Consider the following 25,948-nt stretch of genomic DNA (forward strand, 5'->3'; position numbering starts at 1 on the left):
GTCTTTTGCCTCTACATATAAACATATATATATATATATTTTTTTTACTGTTCTTTCAGATTTTATATATAGACTAGATCATGGCATCTGCAAGCAAAAGCAGTTTTATTGTTTTCTTTTCTAGTCAGTATACCTTGTATTTCCTTGTCTTCTTGCATTAGCCAGGACTTTTCATACAATGTTGACAAGCAGTGGTGGGAGGAGACATCCCTTGCCTTGTTCTTAGTGGGAAAACTTCAAAAATTTCTCACCATTAGATACAGTATTAGCTTTGGGTTGTTTTGTAGATGTTCTTTATCAAGAAAGGAATGACCCTTTTATTCCTACTTTAATGAGAATTTTTGTTATGAATGAGTTGAATTTTCCCACTTGATCTTGGCATATAATCCTTTTTATACATTATTTGATTATTCGATTTGCTAATATTTCATTGAGGATATTTGCATCTGTGTTTCTGAGATGTATTGATCAGGGTTTTCTTTTAATGTCTTTGCCTGTTTTAATATTAGGGTAATGCTGGCCTCATTGATTAAATTAGGAAGTATTCTCTCTGCTTCTATATTCTGGAAGAGATCATAGGGAATTGATATAATTTGTTCCTTAAATGTTTCTCAAAAATTTGCCCATGAACTCATCTGAGCCAGGAGCTTTCTCTTTTGGAAAGTAATTATCAATGCAGTTCTCTTTGTCCTTCCTTCTTTCCCTCCTTCACTCCTTCCCTTTCTCCCTTACTTTTCTTTTCATTTTTCCCAGCTTTTTTGAGAGTATAATTGTTGACTGAATTTTTTAAATAGATAGCAGGACTGTTCAGATCATCTCTTTCTTCTTCTGTGAGTTTTAACAGATTATGTCTTTAAGGAATTTATCCATTTCATCTAACTTATCAAGTTTATGGACATATGATTGTTCATAATATTTCTTTAACATATCAAATCTGTGGTGATAGCCCTCTTTCGTTTATGACATTTGTAGTTTGTATCTGCTTTTTCTCTCCCTCTCTCCCTTCCTTCCTCCCTTTATCCTAGAGTTTGCAACATGCATTTACAATTAACACAAACCCATTTAAAAATACTGTTTACCACTTCACCATGCTACAAGTACTTCATAACAACAAAATATTCCTAATTGCTTCCTTCCATCCTTTGTATGCTTGCTGTCATTCCTTTCATTTACACATGAGCATGCTCACATACACATACACACAACCATATGTAACTGAATGTATCATTATTATTTTGAACAAGATGTTATCTGTTGGATTAGTTAAGGATAGTAAAAATAGAATTTTTATTTTACTTTCATGTATTTCTTTCTGATACTGTTTCTTTTATGTAGATAAAAATTTCTGAGGTGTCCCTTTCCCTCTCTCTGAAGAGCTTCTTTCAACATTTCTTGCAAGGCAAATATCTATCGGCAACAAATTCTCTCAATTTTTGTTAGTTTGGAAAAGTCTTGTTCTTCTTTTTTTTTTTTTTTTTGAAGGATAATTTTGTAGAGTGCAGAACTTCTCAGTAAATTGTTATCTTTGCTTTTGTGTAGAGAGGTTTTTTCACCTCTGGCTTCTTTCAAGATTTTTTAAAATCTTTGATTTTCCGCAATTGGCCACCCACTCCAGTATTCTTGCCTGGGAACTCCAGTGGACAGAGGAGTCCATGGGGTCGCATAGAGTCAGACATGACTGAGCGATTGTCACACTAACACACTTTCTGCAATTTATATATGATTTGCCTAGGTGTAGTTATTTGGGCATTTATACCACCTTGTGTTCTGAGTTTTCTGATTTGTAGTTTGGTGTTGACATTAATTTATAGAAATTCCTGGTTGTCGTTCCTTCAAATATTGCTTCTGTTCCATTTTTTCTCTCTTCTTTTGGTAGTCCCATTACACGTATATTACATCTTTTGTAGTTGTCCCGCAGTACTTGGATATTCTGTTCTGTGTTGCTCAGTCTTTGTTCTCTTTTTCAGTTTTGGAGGTTTCTAATGAGGGATCCTCTAGTTCAAGGTTTCTTTCCTCAACTGTTTGCCTCTACTCCATCAGAGGCATTCTCCGTTTCTCTTTTAGTTAGTTTTTTTTTTTTTTTTAATCTGTAGCATTTCTTTTTCATTCTTTCTTAGAATTGCCATTTCTCTGCTTCCATTATTCATCAATTCTTGCATTTTGTCTGCTTTTCCCATTAAAGCTCTTAGCACACTAATAGTATTCAAAAATTCCTTGTTTACTAAGTTCAACATTGTTACCATATTGACTATGGTTCTGATGTATTCAACCTCCTTGAACTGTGGTTTTTTGCTTTTTAGTATGTCTTATAATTTTTTGTTGAAGAGTGGATATGGTGGGCTCAATAAAGAACTTTAGTAAATAGACCCGAGTAATGTAGTGGTGAGGTGTAGAGGGAGGGAAAGGGTTGCATACTCCTGTGATTAGTTCTCAGTCTTTTGGTGATCCTGTGCCTTCAGACTGTGCACTTCTCAGTCCCTCTACCCCCTTATGTGGGAGAGGTGGGCTGGAGTTGGACATGTTCCTTTCCCCAGATAGGTTAGACTCTGATAAGACTGCAGTAAGTTAGGTTCTGGTGAAATAGTTTTTCCTGAGAGCAAGCTTTGTTAAGAACAGATTGCTCTAATGTATTTCAAAATAGTTCCTTTTCCCCTCCTACTGCTGCAAGCACAAGGGCGTTTTTCTCTGTCATTCTCTGTGAGGACCTGATAGAGTTCCTGGAGGTAAAACTTACTGAAGTATGTGGGGCTGGGATCTTTCAGAGTCTTAGCTTTCGGACCTGTCCGCATTAAGCCTCTAGCAATTTGTCAGTTACAATTCAGGTTTTCCTACCCTGGCATTGGTTCCCACAGAGGTTTCTTCAGAAGTTTCTACCCTGGTAAATTGTGATCCTCGACATCTATCTACCTATTTCTCTAATTTTGTGACAGCAGTTTGCCCTGTGACCTCATTTCTCTGAGGAATTTAAGAAGAGTTGTTGATTTTTTTAATTTGTTCAGCTTTTTACTGACTAGAATGGGTAGGCAACTTTTAAGGTTCTTACGTGCTGGAGCAGAAAAACAAAGTTGAAATACTAATATTTTGTTAAGAATTTTTGCTTCTATTTTAATTTGAGATATTGGTCTATAATTTTCTTTTACTATTTTTGTCTGATTTTGGTATTGGGATAATGCTGGAATTATTGAATGAATTGAGAGCTGTTTCTTTCCTCTCTCTATTCTAAAAGAATTTGTGTGGAATTAATATTTTTTCTTCCTTAAATGTTTGATGGAACTTGGCAGTGAGATTATGTAAGGCAAGGTTTCTCAACTTTAGCACTATTGACATTTTAGGCCTTGTCATTTTTGTTCTTGGGGACCTTTCCTGTGCAGTGAAGAATTAGCAGCATCTTTGGCCTCTGCCCGGTAGATGCCAGTAGCATTCCCTCACAGTTGTGGCAACCAAAAATGTCTCTTAATGTTGTCAAACATTCCCTAGGGCCAGAGTCAACCCCAATTGAGAATTTGTGACATAAACGAAGTATACTGGGATTTTTGTTGTTGTTACAGTAAGTACCTTACATGCGAACCTTTAAGTTGCATGCTTTCAAAAATGTGAAAGTGCGTTCTGTCAGCGTCAGGCTGGAGTGAAACTGCAGTTTGTCCTCAGTCTTCTTGCCTGTTCACTCAGTGCCAGCCCCTGTATGCCAACTACTGAACTGTCATACTGTGCTTTTCAAGGTACTGTACTATAGGGTTAAAAATGCTTTGTTTTTTTGTATTTGTTTGTTTTTTATGTACTATTTGTGTGAAAAGTATTATAAACCTATTACAGTATAGTACTATATAGCTGTTGGTGTTAGTTGGGTACCTAGCCTAACTTTATTGGACTTACAAGTTGGACTTATGAACACACTCAGAATAGAAGTTTTTCATGTGTAGGGGACTTACTGTATTGTTGGATAGCTTTTTAATTATAAATATAAATTTTAATTGATATGAGGTATGTTGTTTTCTGTTTTTTCTTGATTCAGTTTTGGTTAACTTGTATCTTTCAAGAGATTTTTATGTTTCATCTCTGCTGTAGGATTTATTGGAATAAAATTGTTAATAATATTCTCTTATCCTTTTAATATCTATCTGTTATGTCATAAACATAGAGATGATCTCTCACACATTCCTGAAATTAGTAATTCGTGTCTTCTTTTTTTATTGATCAATATTACCAGAAGTTTATCAGCTTTATTGACCTTTTAAAAATATACCCCTTTTGTTTCATTGATTTTTACCTCTCTCTCTATTTCTATCTCATTTATTTTTGCTCTTTATTATTGCTTTCCTCTTGCTTTGGATTTTTCTAGTTTTTTAAAGTGGATCATTGATTTTAGACCGTTTATCTTTTTAATATTTGTATTAAGCTGTGCATTTCCTCCTAACTGTGCTTTAGCTGTGTTTAACAGGTATCAGAATTTTCATTTTCACTCAATTGAAAATGTTTTATGATTATTTAGAAGTGTGTTGTTTTAACTTTCAAATATTTTAGACTTTTCCCAGATAGGTTTTTGTAAATAACTTCTAATTTTATTCCATTATGCTCACGCAATATACATTATGCAATTTCAGTCTTTTTCAATATTTGAAAGTTGTTTTATGTCCCAGGTATAAGATGTTTTAGACAATATTCCTTGTGCATTGGAAAAGAATGTATGTATTCTGCTGATGTTAGGTCAGTGTTTTTTTTTTTTTTTTTTTTAGGTCAGTGTTTTATAAATCTCAGTTGGGTCGTTAGATGATAGTATTGTTTAAATGTTGTATAATTTTGCTGATTTTTTGTTCTATGAATTACGAGAGAGGAATAATGAAATATCCACCATAATCTACTTGACTATTTCTCCTTTTCTCTTTTTTCTTCTGTTTTTGTTTTGAAACTTTGTTTTTATGTCTTTTTGGTGAATTGACCTCGTTACCATTAATGTAATGTCTTTTTTGCCCTGGTAATGGTTCTTATTATGAAGTTTTTGTCCAGTTTATCCACTATAGATTGCTTTCAATTAGTATTTACATGTTAATTGTTCTGTTCATTTGCTTTTTTCCATCTTTGTATTTAAAGTGTTTTTTTTTGTAGATAGCATATATTTGGGTCTCTGTAGGCAGTCTAAATACCCTCTTCTTTTTAAATAGAGTGTCATTTACTGTCATTTATTGGTATGACTGAATTTAAATTTACCATCTTGCTACTTCTTTTCAGATTGTCCCATCTGGTCTTTGTTAATTTTTATCTCATTTCCTGCCCTCTTTTGATTAAATGAGTGTTTTTAGTACTCCATTTTATCTCCACTATTAACTTATTAGCTATACATTTGTTTTAGTTTTTCAGTTGTTGCTCTTGGCCAGCAGTTTTCAAATGTTTTATATTTACAACTGCTTTGGATTCTGGCTATTAAGGATCTCAAAGAATTTCTTGTTTTTGTTTTTTCCTAAGAGTTTTTGTTCATGGGAATTGTCTATGAGTAACTGCTGTGCCCAGAATTAATACTGACAGGTTGAAATATTTATTAATTCATTTAAAAATAGCAATAATAAAGTCATTACATGTTAACATAAATAATATATATTTTAAAAACTGTTTTAAAAAACCAACTGATGGGAAGACTAGCATTGTTTTACATTTTTACACATCTCTTAATGTCTGGCTTAATATTATGAAAGAAGATTGGATTATCATTTCTACTCCTGCATTCAGTTTATGCTTGTCTATTGTTTTAGTTTAAGTGCGTGAAAAAAATATGGCCTTATATAAATATCTAGATAGTAAAGGAAAGAGTATTTTAATATAGTTGTGTGTTTTCTTTTTGATGAAGAAGGAAATGGCAACCTGCTCCAGTACTCTTGCCTGGAGAATCCCGGGGACAGAGGACCCTGGTGGGCTGCCGTCTATGGGGCTGCACAGAGTTGGACATGACTAAAGTGACTTAGTATGCATGCATGCATTCTTTTTGATATGCACAAGGAATCAAAGGAGGAATATTGGTCAGATATTTTCCAAAATGGTCCTTAAAAGAAAACCTACTAATTTTTTCCTGCCCTCAGTACTTCTGACACCAACTATGTAGGCTGTGTAGGGTTTTTCTTTACATTGACCAATTCTTCCACCCCAGTTGAGTGTCCTACAATTCAGTTCAATTCTTGGGCTGTTTATCTGGAGTTACTGTTAACCCCCAGCTTAAGAGTCCTACAAGACTGCCTCTGATTTTAGATGCTTAATACAAGTCAGGCTTCTAGTACTTCTTTTTTTTTTTTTTTCTGGCCATGCTGTGCAGCAGTTTATTACATAAACAGCCAGATGGAAGAGATACATAGGGCAAGGTATAAGGGAAGGAACATAGAACTTCAAAGCATGCTATGGGTTCATTACCCTTTTAGCCCCACAGAGTGCTCACCAACCCAAAAGTACTCTGAACTACTTCAGGTAGAATTTTTTATGGAGACCTTACTACAATAAATAGGCACAATTGATTAAATCATTGCTTACTGGTGATTAATTCAGCCTCCAGGACCTCTTCCCTCTCCAGAGGTCAAGGGGTAGAGCTGAAAGTTCTGATTTTGAAAGTATATAGTTGGTACCCTTGGCAACGAGCCTCCATTCTGAAAATATCTAGGAACCTTCAACTACCAGTCATCTCATTAGCATACAAAAAGACACATCATGTCAGTGATTTCAAAGGTTTCAAGAACTGTGTGGCAGGAAATGGGACAGAGACAAATAAATATTTCTTATTATATCACATCCTCAATTTTGGGTTGTCTGATGATTTCCTCATGACTGGATTGGGGCTGTGTTTTCTGGCTTAGATAGTAAAGAATCTGCCTTCAATGCAGGAGATCCGGGTTCAATTCCTGGGTCGGGAAGATCCGCTGGAGAAGGGATAGGCTACCCACTCCAGTATTCTTGGGCTTTCCTGGTGGCTCAGCTGGTAAAGAATCCATCTGCAATGTGGGAGACCTGGGTTTGATCCCTGGGTTGGGAAGATACCCTGGAGAAGGGAAAGGCTGTCTACTCCAGTATTCTGACCTGTAGAATTTCATGGACTGTGTAGTCCATGGTGTTGCAAAGAGTCAGACATAACTGAGCAACTTTCACTTTCATTTTTCATGTTATTGCTTTGATTGTGCTAGGGGATCAACAGTTTTATTCCTTGTTTTGCTTTAGCAAAATTGTCAACATACTGACAAAGAAACTATTAGCATTATTAGGACTATAGTTTTGACTTTGTAGACATCATGAAACCATCTCTGGGACACTGTTATGATATATATCTGAAATACAATCTATCTCCAAATAACATTATACCACTTTGAGTACAATGTAATAATTTTACAACAGTATACTGCCATTTTGTCCCTTCTGATTTTGTGCTGTAAACCCCCTCAATACTCTGGTATTATTTTTGCATTTAGTCAGATATCCTTTTAAAAATTACTTTTATATTTTTGTCTCTTAGTTGTGTCTTTTCTAAAATGTCTTTCCATATTTACTATTTTTGGTGCTTTTATTTCTTTGTGTTTTCATGTAATGTATTCTTTCTTTCTGCCTGAAAGATCTCCTTTAAAATATAGAGCAGGTCTACTGACAACAGATTCTTTCAGGTTTTGTTTGTCTGAAAACATTCTTATTGTGCTTTTATTTTTCAAGTGTGTGTGTGTAGAATCCTAAGTCAACAAGTTTGTTCCCTGTTTTTAATTATTTTTTTTCTTTCAGCAACTTAAAGATTTTCCCATTGTCTTCTGACTTGCATAGTTTCAGATCAGTTTGAATAATCAGGTCTCTTCTGAATATTCTGTGTATTCAGTGATGACTTTCGTATCTGGTTAGGGTTAGTAGGAATGTGAATACTTCTCAGCCATAGGTGAGCTGTGGGAACTCTTTTACTTACCACTCCATAGTAATTGTTCTTTCCCCAGAAGTTGTTTTTCTTTTTTCCCAGTCTTATAATGTTTTGCCCTACACACATCCATTTAGTATTCAGCTAAATAATACCTCCAAAGGACTTCTATGCAGATTCCTAGAGCTCTTTCTCATCAGAATGCTTCCTCTTCTGATGCTCTGGCCCACAAATTCTGCCCCCTACTGCCCCTGACCATTCCAGCTAACAGTTGGGACGTTCTTCCAGTTCTCCCTTGTGCACTAGATATCCAGAACTGCCCCCATGCATAATTTTTTTTTGTAGATATTAATATTTTATTTTTTAATTTATTTATTTTAATTGAAGGCTAGTTACTTTACAGTATTGTAGTGGGTTTTGCCATACATTGACATGAATCAGCCATGGGTATACATGTGTTCCCCATCCTGAACCCCCTCCCACCTCCCTCCCCATCCCATCCTTCAGTGTCATCCCAGTGCACCAGCCCTGAGCACCCTGTCTCATGCTTTGCACCTGGACTGGCGATCTGTTTCACATATGATAATACACGTGTTTCAATGCTGTTCTCCCAAATCATCCCACCCTCGCCTTCTCCCACAGAGTCCAAAAGTCTGTTCTTTACATCTGTGTCTCTTTTGCTATCTCGCATATAGGGTCATCGTTACCATCTTTCTAAATTCCATATATATGTGTTAATATACTGTATTGGTGTTTTTCTTTCTGACTCACTTCACTCTTTATAATAGGCTCCAGTTTCATCCACCTCATTAGAACTGATTCAAATGCATTCTTTTTAACAGCTGAGTAATATTCCATTGTGTATATGTACCACAGCTTTCCTATCCATTTGTCTGCCGATGGACATCTAGTTTGCTCCCATGTCCTGGCTATTGTAAACAGTGCTGCAATGAACATTGGGGTACACGTGTCTCTTTCAATTCTGGTTTCCTTGGTATGTATGCCCAGCAGTGGGATTGCTGGGTCATATCAGAACTGCCCCCATGCATAATAATAGGATGATCAATAGGCTCACCTTGTTTGTTTCCCCTTTGGGAACAAAGAAGTTATTTACAGAGAGACAGTATGAATTACCTCTTCCTTGCCCACCAAGTGGGAATCTACCTATCTTTCTGAAGAATTTTTTTGTCCAACATGTATATATAACTTTTAGAAATGTATAATAGATGAAAATCAAATACTTGTTTCTAATTACATATTCAATTTGCATATATAATAGCATATTAAGAAATAGTACCTTTTTATTCAGATCTGTTTGCATACATCTTCAATGTCAATATATTCAGCATCATTGAGCATTTTTATGGTCTTTAGCCCCAGAACAGTGCATCTTCACTTTTGTCCAAGTTTGTAGGAGGTACAGTGCCTTTTAAGTGTACTATCTTGTTACTAGAAATTTTGTCTCAAGCCACAAACTTCCAGATGCTTTATATTTTTTCTTTTATTTGTTCTATAAGTATAAAATTATCTCTATGACCTAGTCTCTTACTATATTGCTCTTTACAGTAATGTTTTAAAGACTCTTCATGAGTGTTTGCAATTGAATGGTTACACCTCCAGGAACTGAGAATCCTTCATTACTTCATGTCCATTTTCTTCCTTTCCTACTCCAATTAAACAAAGCCACAACAAAAAAAGTTGAACAAAAAATCACCTTCTAAGATTTTCCTGTGGTCCAGTGGTTAAGACCCCACACTTCTCCTGTAGTGGGCATGGGTTTGATCCCTGGTCAGAGAAGTTCCACATGCCACAGCAAAAAAATAAATAAATAAAATAAATCACCTTCCAAACTATATTCAGTATTGACTGAGATAATTTCAGGATGACGCACCTCCTCCAAATAGTGCCTTGCCATTCAAACTAATAGAGAAATCACCCAAAATATGAGAGATGTTAAGCAAATATGTCCTCTTTTTCTAAGAGATTATTTTGAGGAAAAACATCTTTTTCATTTATGTGAATCTAGTATTTCTTTGCCTTGGAATAATAAGTAATTTTTTCTACTCTGTGCTCATGGAGATGATATCAGTTGCTTACCATCTTTTGACCAGACTTAGAATTAATTGCCTATTTGCCTCCAATTTTCTTACAGTAGAAGTGAGTGAAGTCTCTCAGTCATGTCCGACTCTTTGCAACCCCATGGACTGTAGCCTACCAGGTTCCTCCGTCCATGGATTTTCCAGGCAAGAGTACTGGAGTCAGCTGCCATTTCTTCTCCAGGGGATTCCCAACCCAGGGATCGAACCCAGGTCTCCCACACTGCAGACAGATGCTTTACCGTCTGAGCCACCAATAGCTAGAATAAATTATCCTACAGATATTGCTAGCCTGCCTCTAGGATTGTTTTCATCTTCTATTCTAGTTATCCAATTAAGTAGCTTTCATAGAAAAATAGTTGAGTGAAAGATGAAAAATAAGTTAAATTGACAAAATAAACAAGCTTCGTTGCAATATCTCATAGAAATATATTCCCTAAGAGAAAAACTAGATGCTTCTTATCTTACCATTGGTAGGTAGCTCCAACAACTCAAAATAAGTCAGTTAAAACTGACCTTGGGAATTCCCTGGCAGTCGTTAGGACTCTGTTTTCACTGCTGGGGGCCCTGGTCCAATCCTTGGTCCTTGGGGGGAACTAAGATCCTACAAATTGCATAGTGTGGCAGAAAAAAAAAAATTAACCTTTGTTGTTAGGAAATGAGATTGATGCGGTATTTTCAGATAGTGAGTGTTCTGTAGCTAGCATTATATACTGATATCCTTGGACTATGATATTTCCAGTCATTTTTTAATATTGTAAGGTTTCTTTATGACTTATAAAATTATCAATATTTTGTTCATTATTAAACTTCTTTTTTTTTTTTTTTAGTTCTCCCACTTTACTGCTACCAACCCATCTCCCTCCACTCGTGCACACATGCTCAGTCATGTAACCCCATGGACTGCAGCCCGCCAGGCTCCTCTGTCCATGGACTTTTCCAGGCAAGAATACTGGAGTGGGTTGCCATTTCCTTCTCCACATTATTAAACTTCTATGGAAGGAATATACAGGGGATTTTTATGACATGACACATGGATTTAAAGTGAAAATGGCTTCAGGAATCTCCCCATGATGTACTATTTGGTTGTATTTTTAAATGATGTCTTGTGGATATCAACTACATATCAATAACTTGAACACTATTATCTCTCTCTGTTGTCCTCGAGTTGAGTGATTTAAGAATTATGTGATTTTCCTCAGCTATAGCAATAGGCCCTGATTAACTTTAATTCACTGATAAAGCTTATTTCTCAGGTCATTGTGATTGCATGTTGAATGAAGTGTTTACTGGGACCTTCCAGGAAGGGTACTTTGTTTTTCTTTTGTGAAAGTTGCTGTTAGAAGAACAGCTAGAGGATCTTTGAAAGTTGTGCTCTAAGGATGTGACAGTTGGCATTGCTACATTTCTCTGATCAACAAGCCAGCCTCCAGATGAAGCCCACACATGGAGGAGGGCGTAGCTAAGAGAGTGGTGGAGCAGGTTAGTCTCTGACTGGTACTCTTGGTCAAACAGAAACCAAAGTTATAGAGAATTGTTGTTACAGAGACATAAATATACAGAATACTAGTCCTGTGGTCTGATTCATTTGCCTAAATGTATTTGATATCACTTTGTGATTAATTTTGAAAGTACTGATATTTGATATTTTACTATTTCTGATACAATTTGTACTTTTAATCATGTTAGACTAGCACCTTTATTTGGCAAATATTTGAGTCATTAAAAATGTATAAATATATCCTATTTTCAGATGAGGATGGATTAATACCATGTTTTAAGCTTTTAAAAAAAATCACACTCTAGAAAGTTAAAGCATTTTTATGCTAAACATCTGTGATAGGAAGTACTCAAATGTAAATTCCTTCTTCTTCTCATGTGAAAAATATCTGAGTGACAATTCTGTATAAAGCTCCTTTGTAAGGTGAATACATAAATGATATTGGTGAACTTGCTTTTGTGTTGCCTTTTATATTAAACATGTACTTAGTTAATTTTTAATAAAGTATTCACTTCTTGTTTTGTCTTTAGTGGCTTTCCAGTTTGCTCAGCATGAATTCCAAGTATTTTTGCCAGTGAAAGGCCCTATAATTTAGTCTATACTTTATTTCCCATCCTTTTTCATATTCATTGAGATTAATATTTCCCTAATCCACACTTTTGCTTGTTCCCCCTCACCTGTTCTTTCCAAGTCTTTCTGTCTAATTAATGCCTATCATTTTTGCCTTAGTTCTGATCCCAGCTCTTAAGTAAAATCTTTGTCAGTGATCCACAGTAACTTTATATAAAATGGCCTCTCATAAATAAGCTACTTTATTTCTTGTAAGAAAAGTCAGACAACACTGAGTAAAGTAAGACAAGTGCCCTTCTAGTCCAGCCCTCCAGAGGGAAACCTAATTGTTCAAATTCCTTGATGTTTTTCTATGTATATTTGACCATAATACGACTTATTTGGTTATCATGTCTTTTGACTACCATATTGGAGAGTACAGTTCTAGGGACTTAATCATATTTGTTTGATTTTTCTTTTGGCAAGAATACTTCAAGAATGATGATATGTACTTCACATTGCATCAGGAAACACATACTGTCTGGTAGTCTTTTAAAATAATGTGTAGATGGATTGGTGATTGAGGTATTGTTAGCTCCAGCCTCCCATTTTAAAGTTCCCTATTAGCCTCTCACTAAATGATTTCATTTATCTCATCTTTTAAAATTATTATAGATAGCTACTTGACTGTCTGCTAATATCATCTTTGTGCCTCAGTTTCCTCTACTGTGAGTTAGGTGCCTCACAAGGTTGTTTCAAGAATTAAATGTGTTAAGTGTTTAAAGCACTGTGTGGTATGTTGTCAGTGTCAGTAAATGCTAGTTGTTATTTTTAATATGTTGACTTAGGAGTTTTATTTTACTCTCTGTGTGCTGGCATTTGTTTGCATGGAACATGCTTTATTGGGTAGTATTCATTGCATTCTGTCTGGCAGTGAGTCCAGGTCACGTTGTAGGAAAACAGAGTGCCATGTAAGTGATAACAAACCTCATATGTATTAGCATATATGGTTTTTAATAAGAAAAACATTAGCAGAAAAGGGGATTACACTTGAGTTTGTAATGAAGAAAAGAAATATTGATCATAGTAACATGTATATCCTAGATATTAGAAAATTTTGAAAACAAAAAAGAAATGACTCCACTGTTTTTGACACTGAAAATTTTGAAAACAAAAAAGAAATGACTCCACTGTTTTTGGCACTGAAAATTTTGAAAACAAAAACGAATGACTCCACTGTTTGACACTGAAAGTCTGTACAGTTTTTTGAGATGGGAGTTAGCAAAAATGAACATACAAAGTTCTAAATAATTTGAGAAAGAAGTCTCTAAAAATCCAATGCAGCCATGCAAAGGAACTCTCAGACTAACAGCTTAGATTTGGTGGAAGGAAGAGGAGATGTAGAATTAAAGACAGTTATAAAAGAATAGTTTAGGGACTTCCCTGGCAGTCCAGTGGCTAAGGCTTCACCTTACAAGGTAGGGAGTGCAGGTTCAATCCCTGGTCTGGGAGTTAAGATACCATTTGCCTGGTGGCCAAAAAACCTAAACATAAAACAGAAACAGTATTGTAATGAATTCAATAAAATGGTGCACATTAAAAAAAAATGTTAAAAAAAAAAGAATAGTACAAACCATTGTAAACTGTGGCAGAAACCAAAAGTAAAGCTTGAAGTTTATAGAAAATGATTGACATCATAAATTGTTTTTTAAAGTAATATCAAATAAGATGAAGCTTCAACAAGATTATCAGATTTTTAAGAGGGATGGAACCATTGTTTGTACTTTGCAACCATCAGGTTTGGTAGTGAGAATCTGTTTTTGAGTTAGAAAAAATAGTAATTTAAAAGAATTATACACCATGGTAGGAAAACAGCTAGTTAATAAGAGAAACACTTGATCACTTTAAGTGCATTTCATTTTCTTCATTTGAGTTAATGTCTTTATCTGACAGTGAACTTGAAGATGTACTCATAAGTAACCATTGAGAATATCATGAAAAATATATTTATTATCTGGAGATGATCAAATACTAGCTTGATTTTGTTTTAGAAAGGGAATAATGTGGGTTCTGGAAATTATAAGTCACAATTTTGGTATTGATCTGCAACTTTCTAGAAATTTTAGCAGAAGCTTGTGAACATTTATGAAAAAATGCTCAAATGTAGAAATTTGAATATGTCCAACAAAAACATATCACGTTAAACCAACTTCATTTCTTTTAAGAGAATTATCAATTCAGTTGAATGAGAAAATACCATAGTAACAGTTTTTTAAATTTTAGTGAAATATTTGAGCCTTTGGCCTTTTTTTGGGTAAGATATGTTGGTGAATTGTTGTTTCAGTTTAAAATAAGTGGGTAGATTTATAGTAGTTAGATTCAGAGTATGTTGAAATCCAAAACCAGTATGATTAGGCGTTCAGTGTCACACTTGAAAGAGATCTTCAGAGCATTAAAACAGGATTATCTGTTTCTTGTGTCAATATTTTTATCATTGATCTGGCTGAAAGTTTAGAAAGTAGGCTTATCCGATGTAGATTATTCAAAGCTGGACTTTGAATAATGGAAGTGATATCATAGACTTAGAAACTAGAAACTGATACCATAGAATGCAAACAAGAACATCTTCCTAAACCTTACCTAATTAATCTAGTACATTGTACCTTCCCCTCTTTTAACATACTTTCATACTTTATATATTGCATAAATTAATAGTTTAGATTGCTTCAGGGCAAAAAAGTGACTTTTTTGCCTATCTGATATTTTTACCAAATTAATGTATGAATTGTATGTATTCCTTATTATAGCATAATATCCTAAATGATACAGATTTAATTGCAAAAGTCGCTGCATAAGTATATTTTTATCTACTCTAGGAATATGAAGCACGGACAGGGAGAACCTGTAAACCACCACCTCAGTCTTCAAGACGAAAGAATTTTGAATTTGAGCCACTTTCTACCACTGCCCTGATTCTTGAGGATCGACCATCGTAAGTATTTCTCATCAGGCACACTGTTTGTATTTTGAACTTAAATTTAATTTTTCTTACTAGTATTTCATTTAAAAGGTATCAGTAAATTAAAGAAATTGGTTTTAAAAAGTTCTATTTAATCCCAGTGATGAATCCTAACATAAATAAGGAAGAATTGTTGATCTCCAGGATTTTTTTTTTTTTTTTATTTTTTTTATTTTTTAATTTATGTCATGTTAGGTGTGGGAGCTTCAACTCCCCCCTGACAAGTGCAGCTGAGAGAGACCAGTCCAGGAAGCCTCCGGGCTGGGGCCGTTCAGCCAGGAACAGAGCCCGCATACCTGCCTCCCACCAGCTGGGCCCTCCTCATGGGGCAGGGAGGGAGGCCCCCGGGCACCCACTCAGGGCCTGACTCCGTACTGTAGTTTGCACTGGACCGTCCATGCCCCTCACTGGTCACAAAGCCCCTATCCTGCCAAGAGCTGGTGGGAGGGAGGAGGGGCCGTGGCTGCTGGGGGCTAATAAAGCCGTTTGACTTGACTGTGGCTATTGTTGGGCCCAGCATTTGAGTGTGTCTTGAGGGGAGGTTCCCCGAGTCATCTGGGGAAGCTTGTTGAGTAGGCCTCAGCTTCCACATCTCTAAGATGGGAAGACTCCCTGGCCTACAGGTAGATGTGGGGGGCCATACAGTCGATAAGAAGGGGAAGGGGTCCCTGCAGGCTCCCTCGAGCTCAGTGGCTGCCCTTGGGCCCCTGCTGCTTCCTCCGTTGTCGGCCCAGCTGCCGGAAGTGCAGCCGTTTGGGGTTGAGGCCAAAGGCCTGCAGTCTCTGGCGGCTGAACTCACGTCCCCCGAGTGTCACTGTGGGGCCCAGGAGACGTGCCTTCTTGCCCCTCTTCCGCCTCTGGGGGGCCAGCTTCTCCGTGGGTGTCACAGGGTCTGCCTCTTCCTGTGCTGGGGTGCTCTCGGGCCGGGACTGCTTGCCACAGGCCCCATCAAGTGCCACCAGCTGTCCCGATGGGCCAGCTCTGTCTCTCTGTGGCTTCCCTGTGGCTTCCGTGGGCATCTCTGCCTCCTCTGGGCAGAGTGACTTGAAGATCTGCTGCTTTTTCCATATGTTCCGGGCCTTCTGGCTGTACGCCCTCTTGTCCTGCAGTTCCTCCTGCTCCGACCTGTACATGCAGGTCTTCTTCAGGGAGCACCACCGATTCAGCTCCTTGTCGTCGGCAGCGAGGATCTCCTCAGTGCTAAGTCCAAAGTCGCAGGGCACCACCGTGCGGTACTTGAAGCGACAGGGCAGGTCATCAATGATGTCCTCGTAGTCCAGCCGGTAATACTCGTCCAGGTACTCCTCGAATGTCTTGTCCCCGGGGTCAAACACAGGTTTCTCCTGTCCCACGGCCGCAGCGAAGGGCGACTTTCGCTTCTTCTTGCCCAACGAAGGGGCCTCTCGCTGCTTCTTCCGGGGCTGGCTGGGGTCATAGTCAGCGTCCATATTGAAGTCAGGGTCCTCGCAGTGCGGCTCCTGTTGGCTCCAAGCTCCACCTTGCTCCGGCCCAGCCCACGTGTCCCAGTTCCAGTCGTCTTCCAGCCCTTCTTCTTCCTCAAACTGCGGCTTCTCCTCCTCCATGGCGCCATAGTACTCGTCCCCGAAACACTTCTGCATGAGCTGGTCGTGCCGGGCAGGGTCGAAGTCATCCTCCGGGTCCTGCTCTTCAAAGCCCAGCGTCTCGTTGCCCGTGACCTGCCGCAGCCTCTCCAGCTTGGCCAGGATCTCCTTCCTCTTCAGGTTCTTCAGCTGCTTGAGCTCCTCCCGCTTCCTCGCTTTCTCCCTCTTCTTCCGCTCCCGTGTCTCCTCCCTCTTCTCCTTCCTGCGCTCGTCCTTTCGGCGCACGGAGGAGGCGATGCTCCGAGGGTAGGTCTTGACCGAGGCAGAGTCTGGCTCCTCAAAGCGGAAGTTGTACTTGAGCTCAAAGTCCTCCTGCTTCTTCAGAAACAGTTCCCCCTCGTCTGAGGAGTCGTCCACAGCTAGCTGGACCGGGGGACCAGGGACCCTTTCCTCCTCTTCGTCCTCATCCTCCTCCTCTTCCTCCTCCCCTTCTTCCTCATAGCGTTTGTTGAGGATGTAATCTCGCAGGAAGCGCTCTCCCTCGTCCAGCTCTGGGTTGTTCCAGAATTCCCTGAGATGAGTCAGTTCTTTCAGGGTGTCAGGGTTCTGAATCTCCTTCTGCCCCTTCAGCCACTCAATGTAGTCGGCATCCTCCTGGGCCTTCTCCTCTTTGCTTTTTGCACGTTTCTGCAACAACCCGGAGCCACCTTCCTCGGCACTGTCTTCATCCTCACTGTCCTCCACGAATGCCCGGAAACTTTCCTTCAGCTGTTTCTGTTCTTCCACATAACTCTTTGACGAGGTCTCCTGGAGTCTCTGATCAGAGGTTTCCCCATCTGAATTCTCCTCGTCGACATATTTGCCTCCTTTCTCCAGGATAACCTTCCTCTCGTAGTCCTTCAGGTACATGGGCTGCACCTTCTTTCTCTTCTCAGCTGCTGGCTCCTCTTCGCTGTCTGAGGACGATGCTGTTCGCTGATAGAAGGTGGCATCTTTCTGATAAATGCGGGGGTCCTTCTTCTTCAACAAGGAGAGAGTTCTGTAAAAGTCACGCTCTTGCTGGGGGTCAAATTCCACGTGCTCGTCGCTGGAATCAGACTCGGAGCTGGAGTCGCTGCCGCTGTGCTGGTCCCCGTAGCGATCTTTCAGCCGCTGCAGCTCCTCTCGCTCAAGGTAGCGACCGTACCGCGCCGCGAACGCCACGTTCACCCGCCTGATCTCCAGGATTTATGCATGTTTTCTATGTCTCTATGAGCCAGTGTATGAAACATAAAATATATATAACATAATATATCTGTTACTGTGTCAGCCTTCCTCTGCCTTATCTTTTTTTTTAATTGAAATATAGCTGATGTACAGTGTTATATTTCAGGTGTACTGCATAATGATTTGACACTTTTATATATGTTATGAAATGATCCAGATAACAATAACCATCCATCCATCCTGATACAAAGTTACTGCAGTATTATTGACATATTTCTTATGTTATATCTTATATCCCTGTTAATTATTTATTATATAACTAGAGATTTGTACTTTTTTTTCTTTTTAGAGTTCTACCAGTTTATTGCTACCAACCCATCTCCCTCCACCCTCATGCATGTGTGCTGAGTCATGTAACCCCCTCCACCCTCAATGCATGTGTGCTGAGTCATGTAACCCCATGGACTATAGCCTGCCAGGCTTTTCTGTCCATGGACTTTTTCAGGCAAGAATACTAGAGTGGGTTGCCATTTCCTTCTCCAGAGATTTGTGCTTCTTAATCCCCTTCACTTACTTTGCCCACCCCTCCAACCCCTGCTCTGTCTTGCCTTCACATGATAGAGCAGTTAGTTTCGTTTCTTTACATTTAATATGCACTTAAGATATATTTGTCCTTTTTGCCATGCAATTGCTATCAACCAATTGGTTTACTGTTATTAAGAGTATATTTTTGAGACTTCTTTAGTGGTCCAGTAGTTAAGACTGCCCACCAATGCAGAGGATGTGGGTTTGATCCCTGGTCGAGAAGCTAAGATCCCACACGCTATATGGTGCGACCAAAAAAAAGGAAAGAAAAAAAAATATATATATATATATATATTCAAGATTTTTTTCCTGGGTATTAAGGATATATATATAAGGAAAAGGATATATATATAAGGATATATAAGGAAAAAATCTTGAATTCTTCCATTTCCATTTTTGTCCTTCCCATCTTAGCTTTCCACAAAGCTGCTGTTCTTCAAAATAAAGTCTCTGATTTGTTATCAGACAAAGCACACTGTCCCTAAACCAAGACTACTTGGTCCTTAACTCCTTTTTTTCCTTCTTAGGCTCTCTGGACCTAAGCTTTTTCTTCTTCTAGATTTCTCTTTCCTTCCAGTATACAAACTCCTAACTTTATTTAAAGTTACATTCCTAGTCTGCATGTTTTTCCACCCATTATCCTGATGAGTGTAATAAAAAAATCTGGAGCCAAACAGGTAGAGGTTGAACATGTTTTTAGATATTATGAGAGGAGAAAAGCTGAACATAAGTACATCATTTATTTGTTCTTGTTACATTTCTTCATACTAAAGATTGTGATCCCAGTACCTTTTTTTTTTTTTAGGATTTGGTAAATATGTCCATATTCATTGTTCATTAGTATTAAAAAAAGTTTTTATTTATGAGACCATGTCAAAGTTTTATTAATATTTCAGTCTTGCTGCCAGGTGAATGAACAGGGCCAATTCAGAGAGTGCTTAGATAAGCAAGGAAAGAATACCTGGCTAGGTAAAGAATACTGACTAAAGATCTTTAGACTCTTGACTGACTGACAGCTGGGTAGGTAATAGCCAAATTCCCAGACCTTTCTTAAACTTTTAAAAATTCATCCAAAATAGATTAAGATTTTAACCAAGAATTGTAACTTCCTTCCAGAAGAAGTTTATAAAAATACAGTGCAAAAGGTTTTGTTCTAAACAGTGTTTGGGATAAATATTTCTTTACACCTTACTCTTTAATAGTTAAACTTTTCTTTTAAGCCATGTCTTCTCATTATTACCCTCATTTGGAATGCAGTTATCCTATTTCTACTTCTCACCTGCCTCATCCTTTAAGGATCAGGCTTTTTCATTTCTTTCAAGTCTGTTGACTTTTTCAGCCTGCAGTGAATTCTTTTACTTCTGAATGCGTTTAAAAAAGACTTTGTTCTGTGTGATTTTCATGAATTGGATTATGGTATGTTTTGGTGTGGTTTTCTTCATGTTCTATCTGTTTGGGATTCATTGAGCTTAATGTATCTCTGCGTTTATAGTTTTCTATTGATTTTGGTAAAATTTTAGTCTTTATTTCTTCAACAGCTTTTTGTTCTGCCCTCCCTCCTTTCTTCTGAGATGTACATTAAACATATGTTACTTGATATTTTTCCATAGAGTCCCATAGCTCATTTATGTTTGTTTGTTTTTTTTTTTTTGAGGGGGTGGGGTTTCTTCTCTGTACAGTTTTATATTGCTACATCTTAAAGTTCACTTACTTTTTCTTCTGTAGTATATAATTTTCTGTCAGTCCTATCTTTTGAATTTATCATTCTAGAAATTTTCATCTGTAGACATTGGATTTGGATCTTGGATTTCTCTTATCATGTTACTTTCTTCTTCTTGAGTATGTTTATAACAGGTTTATCGTCCTTGAGTTCTAGTCTTGTTATCTGGCATTTTTGCCCTATTTCAGCTGATTGATTTTTCTTCGTATTATGGCTTTTATTTTCCTGATTCTTTACATCCCTGATAATTTTTATTGGATACCAGATACTGCGTTTTTACATGGTTGGGTATTGGACTTGTTTGTATTCCTTTAAATAAATATTTTTTGGTGTGGTATGGAATTGCTTTGATCCTTTTGATCTAATCATTGTTAGAGTGCTTCCAGAACAGCCGTTAGTGTAGAGCTGATTTATAATTTATCCTTACTACTGAGGCAGTGCCCTAAGGATTCTATTGAATACTCTATTAGGAGATCTCTCTACTTTGATGGCCCAGTCCAGTGTGATTTTGAAAATGTTCTACCTATTTCTTTCTGGTGTTTCTTTCTCTGGCCACTATAGTTTAATCACACACATACATAGTTCAGTGTTCAGCCAAAGCCTCTGCAGCTGCCTTCTCTCTGGTACACAGTTACTCAAATTCTATCTGAAACTCTAAGTTTTCTCACTCAGCAAGACTGGTGGGCCCTGTTTTGGCACTTCCTTCTAGCACTGAGACCTGGAAACTCCAGGGAGTAAGGTCAGGCATCTGCAGGGTTACCTTGTTTCCTTTTTCATAAGGAGTATGGTCTTGTGCTGCCTATGGTCCAGCATCTTAAACTGTAGTTTAATGTATTTTATTTGTTTTTCTAATTAATTAAGGCAAGAAGATAAACCTGATCCCTCTTATTCCATTATGGTCTGAAGCAGAAATTTAACTTTTATTCCTTCCTGCTACAACATAGGAGAAGGCAATGGCACCCCACTCCAGTACTCTTGCTTGGAAAATCCCATGGATGGAGGAGCCTGGTAGGCTGTGGTCCATGGGGTCGTGAAGAGTTGGACACAACTGAGCGACTTCACTTTCACTTTTCACTTTCATGCATTGGGGAAGGAAATGGCAACCCACTCCAGTGTTCTTGCCTGGAGAATCCCAGGGACGGGGAGCCTGGTGGGCTGCTGTCTATGGGGTCGCACAGAGTTGGACACGACTGAAGTGACTTAGCAGCAGCAGCAGCTACAACATATCTAAGGAATCTTAACCTGAGATGGCAAGAAGTATAATATATAATTTGAAAGTTTGTCACATACCTTTCCCCACCTAGCCTGTTGAAAATCATTTAAAAAACTGGTTCTAAAAACTTGACATTATTATGACATATTTGGATATGTGGTAATATTCAAATGTATTTCATTTTGTATAGTCATATATCTAAATCATGCCTCTGTGAAGCCATTGATTTTATAAACCAAAATATAATATATGCAAGTGAGTCATGGATTACCAAAATTTTATTTAGAATGTTATGTTAAATCTCTAATAAAGTGGAAAGCATATAAATACTCCTACTTATTTGCCAAGAGAAATGAATGCAGATAGCCACACTTGAATATTTATAGTAGCTTTTATTCACAGTAGCCCCTAACTGGAAACAGTCTAAATGTCCATCCACATGGGTAAATGGAACATTACTCACCAATTAAAAGAAATCATTACTAATACACAGGACAAAGTGGATGAATATCAAAAATACACTGAGCAAAAGAAGCCAGGCACAAAAGAATCTGTATGAAATTCTTTATTAGATACTAATCTATAGTGATAGAATCAGATATGTGATTGCTTAAGGTAGGAGTTTGGTAACTATTAAGTGTAAAGGGGTCAAAAACTGTGGATTTATGGGAACATTCTATATCTTGATTGATGCATTTTTTGCACAGATATATATGTTTGTCAAAACTCATCAAACAGTACTCTTAAAATATGTATGTCCATTTTGTTGGGTGAAATTATACCTCAAAAAAGTTGACTAAAAAATAAACTATAGTGAGTTTAACAAATCAGCTAGAGTTATTGGCTAAAATCAAACATGTTTAAATGATATATAAACAAATATATATGATATTTGATATATATAACAAATATTAGCAACCTGGATTCTGATTCTTTTCTAAAATGGAGAGTTCTTTTCAACCTTATACTTTCTTATTGTATGAAATGTGAAAATTAAGTTAGAAATTCTTTTGTATCTGGCTATATAAAGAAAGTAGATCAGTAAACTTAAGTTAGTCTTTAAAAAATTGACTTAAATTTTGTTTTTCCTCAGAAATCTTCCTGCCAAATCTGTGGAAGAGGCTTTACGTCACCGACAAGAATATGATGAGATGGTGGCTGAGGCTAAAAAACGAGGTATAAAATTTAACTCCAGGTGATATATTTTATTTATTGATGTTAGTACGAAATTCATTTCCTACTAAATTCATTTCAACAGGATGGCAAATGGTGAAATTGACCAAGTCTGTCTTTAAGATGATGCTGACTAAATTTGTTTAAAGAGAAATAAAATGTCATACAAGAATCATAGTTTTTTAAATACTTTTACAAAACTAGTATGAGGAGAAAGGCCTAAGACTATCTGTGAGAGACGTAATTGCATCATAAACCTGGGACTACTAGTACTTTAATTTATAAATGAAGATGTTATTCATGAATCCTTTCATGAAATTCATTTGTTTTTTCACTAGGCTTTTGATATTTTATAATTTAAGAATTTTGACATTTTGCAGTAACTTTCTATAGGTTATGGGAATATGATTTGGAAGTAAAAAGTGACTTATGAAGTTTCATGACTTATGAAGTTTTTTTCAAGTCCCAGTTATGTCATTTTGACAGGCACAGAAGTGTATATTCTTATGTGTATAAATTCACACATTTATTCATTCTCTCTTCCAACCAAAAATAAAACATAAGGATGATTTAGCAATACTTATTTACCTAAGTATTGTTAGTTCAGGGTACATTTTTAGAAAATATCACACAGTTATCTATATTTTTTGGCATAAACTTTATTAACAACTGATATTTTTTCCTTTGACTTAAGTGAATCAAATATTATAATAATATACACTTCTGCTTTGTGGCACAGTCTTTTTAGAAGGCATAATTATGTAAACATTGGTTACATTTATTTTACTATACAATTTGAAATATTTCTAGCATACCCAACAAATTTTAATCGACTCTTAACATTGACATTACTATTTGATTAATGTTTAAGATGATTATTGATAAATTAGATGAACCTAACAGTATGATCGGAGAAGGTAATGGCACCCCACTCCAGTACTCTTGCCTGGAAAATCCCATGGATGGAGGAGCCTGGTAGGCTGCAGTCCATGGGGTCGCTAAGAGTTGGACACGACTGAGCGACTTCCCTTTCCTTTTCCCTTTCATGCTTTGGAGAAGGAAATGGCAACCCACTCCAGTATTCTTGCCTGGAGAATCCCAGGGATGGGGGAGCCTGGTGGGCTTCCGTCCATGGGGTCACACAGAGTCGGACACGACTGAAGTGTCTTAGCACCAACAATATGATATGATAGAAGTAACATTGAATTGGGAAGTCAGAAGGTCAAAGCTTTAATGTTGTTTTATGCTTCCTGGATGTGATACTCTAAATAAATCTTAATTTTCCTCATCTGTGAAATGTTTGTGTATATTGGGGAAGAAGGGTGGAGGAGGGGGCGGTTGACTACATCTGGACTTTTCATGCCCTTCAGTCAACACTTAGAATCTGAATACATAAATAAAAAAACGTGGAGCTATTTACTTGCCCCCTTAAGATGGTTTGTGAGTCATGTGTTAAACACAATTAGAAAACAGTTTAGCCAGCTAATCTCTGAAGTCCCACTGGTTCTAAAATTCATTCATTCTCTGTGTATGTACTTCTCTATTTGGGGCATCTCTTATTCCAAAATTGTGACTCCTGATCATCAGAATGGCGTTAGGTGTATGTGTGTGTGTTAGGAGGATTTTAAAATTTCCATGTAATTAGTAAACTGAAACATCATAGCAAAAGAAAGGGTCACTGTAATAGTGCTATGGCAATATCATTTTTCAGTGTCATGTGGGTTTTTGTTTTTGTTTTCTGTGCCACATGGCATGTGAGATCTCAGTTCCCCGACTGGGGATCAAACCCACACCTTGTGCATTGAAAGCTCAGAGTCTTAACCACTGAATCACCAGGGAAGTCACTGTCATGTGGTTTTATGTGAAGAAATTCATAAACCCGTTGTATGAAAAAATTGGTATTGTTAGTCGCTCACAGTTGTTTATTTTTACATAGTTAATTCATGAGAAATTTTACTTCATTGATTAAGTATAAGTAGACTATGTGATATAGTAATCTATTTAAATTTTTTTTTTGAGCTTTGTTCCATCCATTTTTGTAGAATAGAAGAAGCTATTTTTAAATTATGTTAATCAAGTTCATTTTTTTCTTTTTCCCTCTTTCCCTCCTTTCCTCTTTCTCCTTTTTCCTTTCTTCCCCTTCTTCCCTTCTTCATTTCCATTCTTCCTTCTTTTTACCAGAATATTCTTTATGTGAAGGTCTCTTTTGTAGACTTCGGTAGAAAGAGAAGGGCATTTTGATCTGGTTGTTTTATGTTGAAATAATTTTTACTTGTTTAAAACAGAAATTAAAGAAGCACATAAAAGGAAAAAAATAATGAAAGAAAGGTTTAAACAGGAAGAAAGTATTGCAAGTGCAATGGTAATTTGGATCAATGAAATACTACCCAATTGGGAAGTAATGTAAGTAAGCAGACTTTTCCTGAATTTCAGTCTGTCTCCAAAGATCTCATGTTTCCAATTTTATATTTTGATGACTTCTAGCATGTATTGTATGTTTTGGCTAAATTATACTGTTAACCAGAGTTTTAAAATTTTCATGCTTATCTCTGTTCTTTGCTTTTGTAAAATCCCTCAATCTCTAATGCCTGCTTCCCTTACTGACCACCCTCTATGCATATCAGAATTTTATCTATCATTTGAATCGTATCTGAATACTTGTTGATCCATGAAATTTCTAATTTCCTGTTACCATATTTTCTTAATTCTAACGTACTATCTATATTGCTACATGTACTGTTGATGTAATAGCAGGATTTTTGGCAAAGAAAATATTAAACATACCCATTCATTGTAATGTGCATTTATTAAATGGTAAATATTAAAGTGATTTTAATATGCTTCTCATAATCAAGATAATATGTTATATATGATCTTTCCCTTCTGTAATGTCCCGTTATACTTTGAGACTAATACACTTCTTGCGTTACTTTGCCTTTTATTTTTTGATAATATTTTTATACATGCATTATTTTTCCTCTGGACTGGTGGGAGATGACTTCTGCAATGCCAAGTATAGGATGTGCTTTGGGAATGTACTGAATATTGGCATAATGTGATAGATATTATATTAGGCTCTTTACACAAGTAATCACATTTGATTCTCACAACCTTTATTTCCTTTTATCTTAGAGGGATTCTCAGAGTCAGAGAGGTTAAGTGATTTGCCCAAGGTTGTACAATTAATGAATGGTTAACTAGATTTGAACTCAAGTCTATCTGATTTTAAAGCCCACACTTCTTTCAGTAGACTGTGCTGCCTCCCAATGACTAGAGCTTTACCCGTAGTAAATACTTCGTGATTTTGTTTTTGGTACTGTATTGACAATGCATTTTTATATTCTTTTTATGATGATTTTTCATGATTTTCCTATATTTCTTATTCTCTCATTGTACCCTTAGTGTAAGTGGCAGTTATGGAAGACAGTTCCCTTTAAATTGCTGTATATTTTTTAGGCATTTT

The 25,948-nt window shown here is 36.9% G+C and overlaps 2 protein-coding genes across 5 annotated transcripts in view; one reads left to right on the forward strand and one right to left on the reverse strand.

Annotated features, from left to right (window-relative positions):
- The window catches only part of TBC1D12 (TBC1 domain family member 12), an 88,327-nt gene that overhangs the window by 45,307 nt on the left and 17,072 nt on the right, over window positions 1-25,948 (forward strand). For all 4 annotated transcript variants that reach the window (XM_043925281.1, XM_043925282.1, XM_043925284.1 and 1 more), the window contains 3 exons: window positions 14,884-14,999; window positions 22,406-22,488; window positions 24,771-24,888. In XM_043925281.1, the coding sequence (XP_043781216.1) occupies window positions 14,884-14,999; window positions 22,406-22,488; window positions 24,771-24,888 (317 nt within the window). The remainder of the gene's footprint in view (window positions 1-14,883; window positions 15,000-22,405; window positions 22,489-24,770; window positions 24,889-25,948) is intronic.
- Window positions 15,194-19,667, reverse strand: LOC122709138 (protein KRI1 homolog). Its single transcript, XM_043926275.1, has 2 exons — window positions 19,659-19,667; window positions 15,194-17,806 (listed from the first exon to the last, which is right to left on the reverse strand). Exons 1-2 carry the CDS (start codon window positions 19,665-19,667, stop codon window positions 15,713-15,715), a joined length of 2,103 nt encoding a protein of 700 aa, XP_043782210.1. The 3' UTR covers window positions 15,194-15,712.

Source organism: Cervus elaphus, chromosome 15, assembly GCF_910594005.1.
Source record: "Cervus elaphus chromosome 15, mCerEla1.1, whole genome shotgun sequence".
In the NCBI taxonomy this organism is placed as follows: Eukaryota; Metazoa; Chordata; class Mammalia; order Artiodactyla; family Cervidae; genus Cervus; species Cervus elaphus.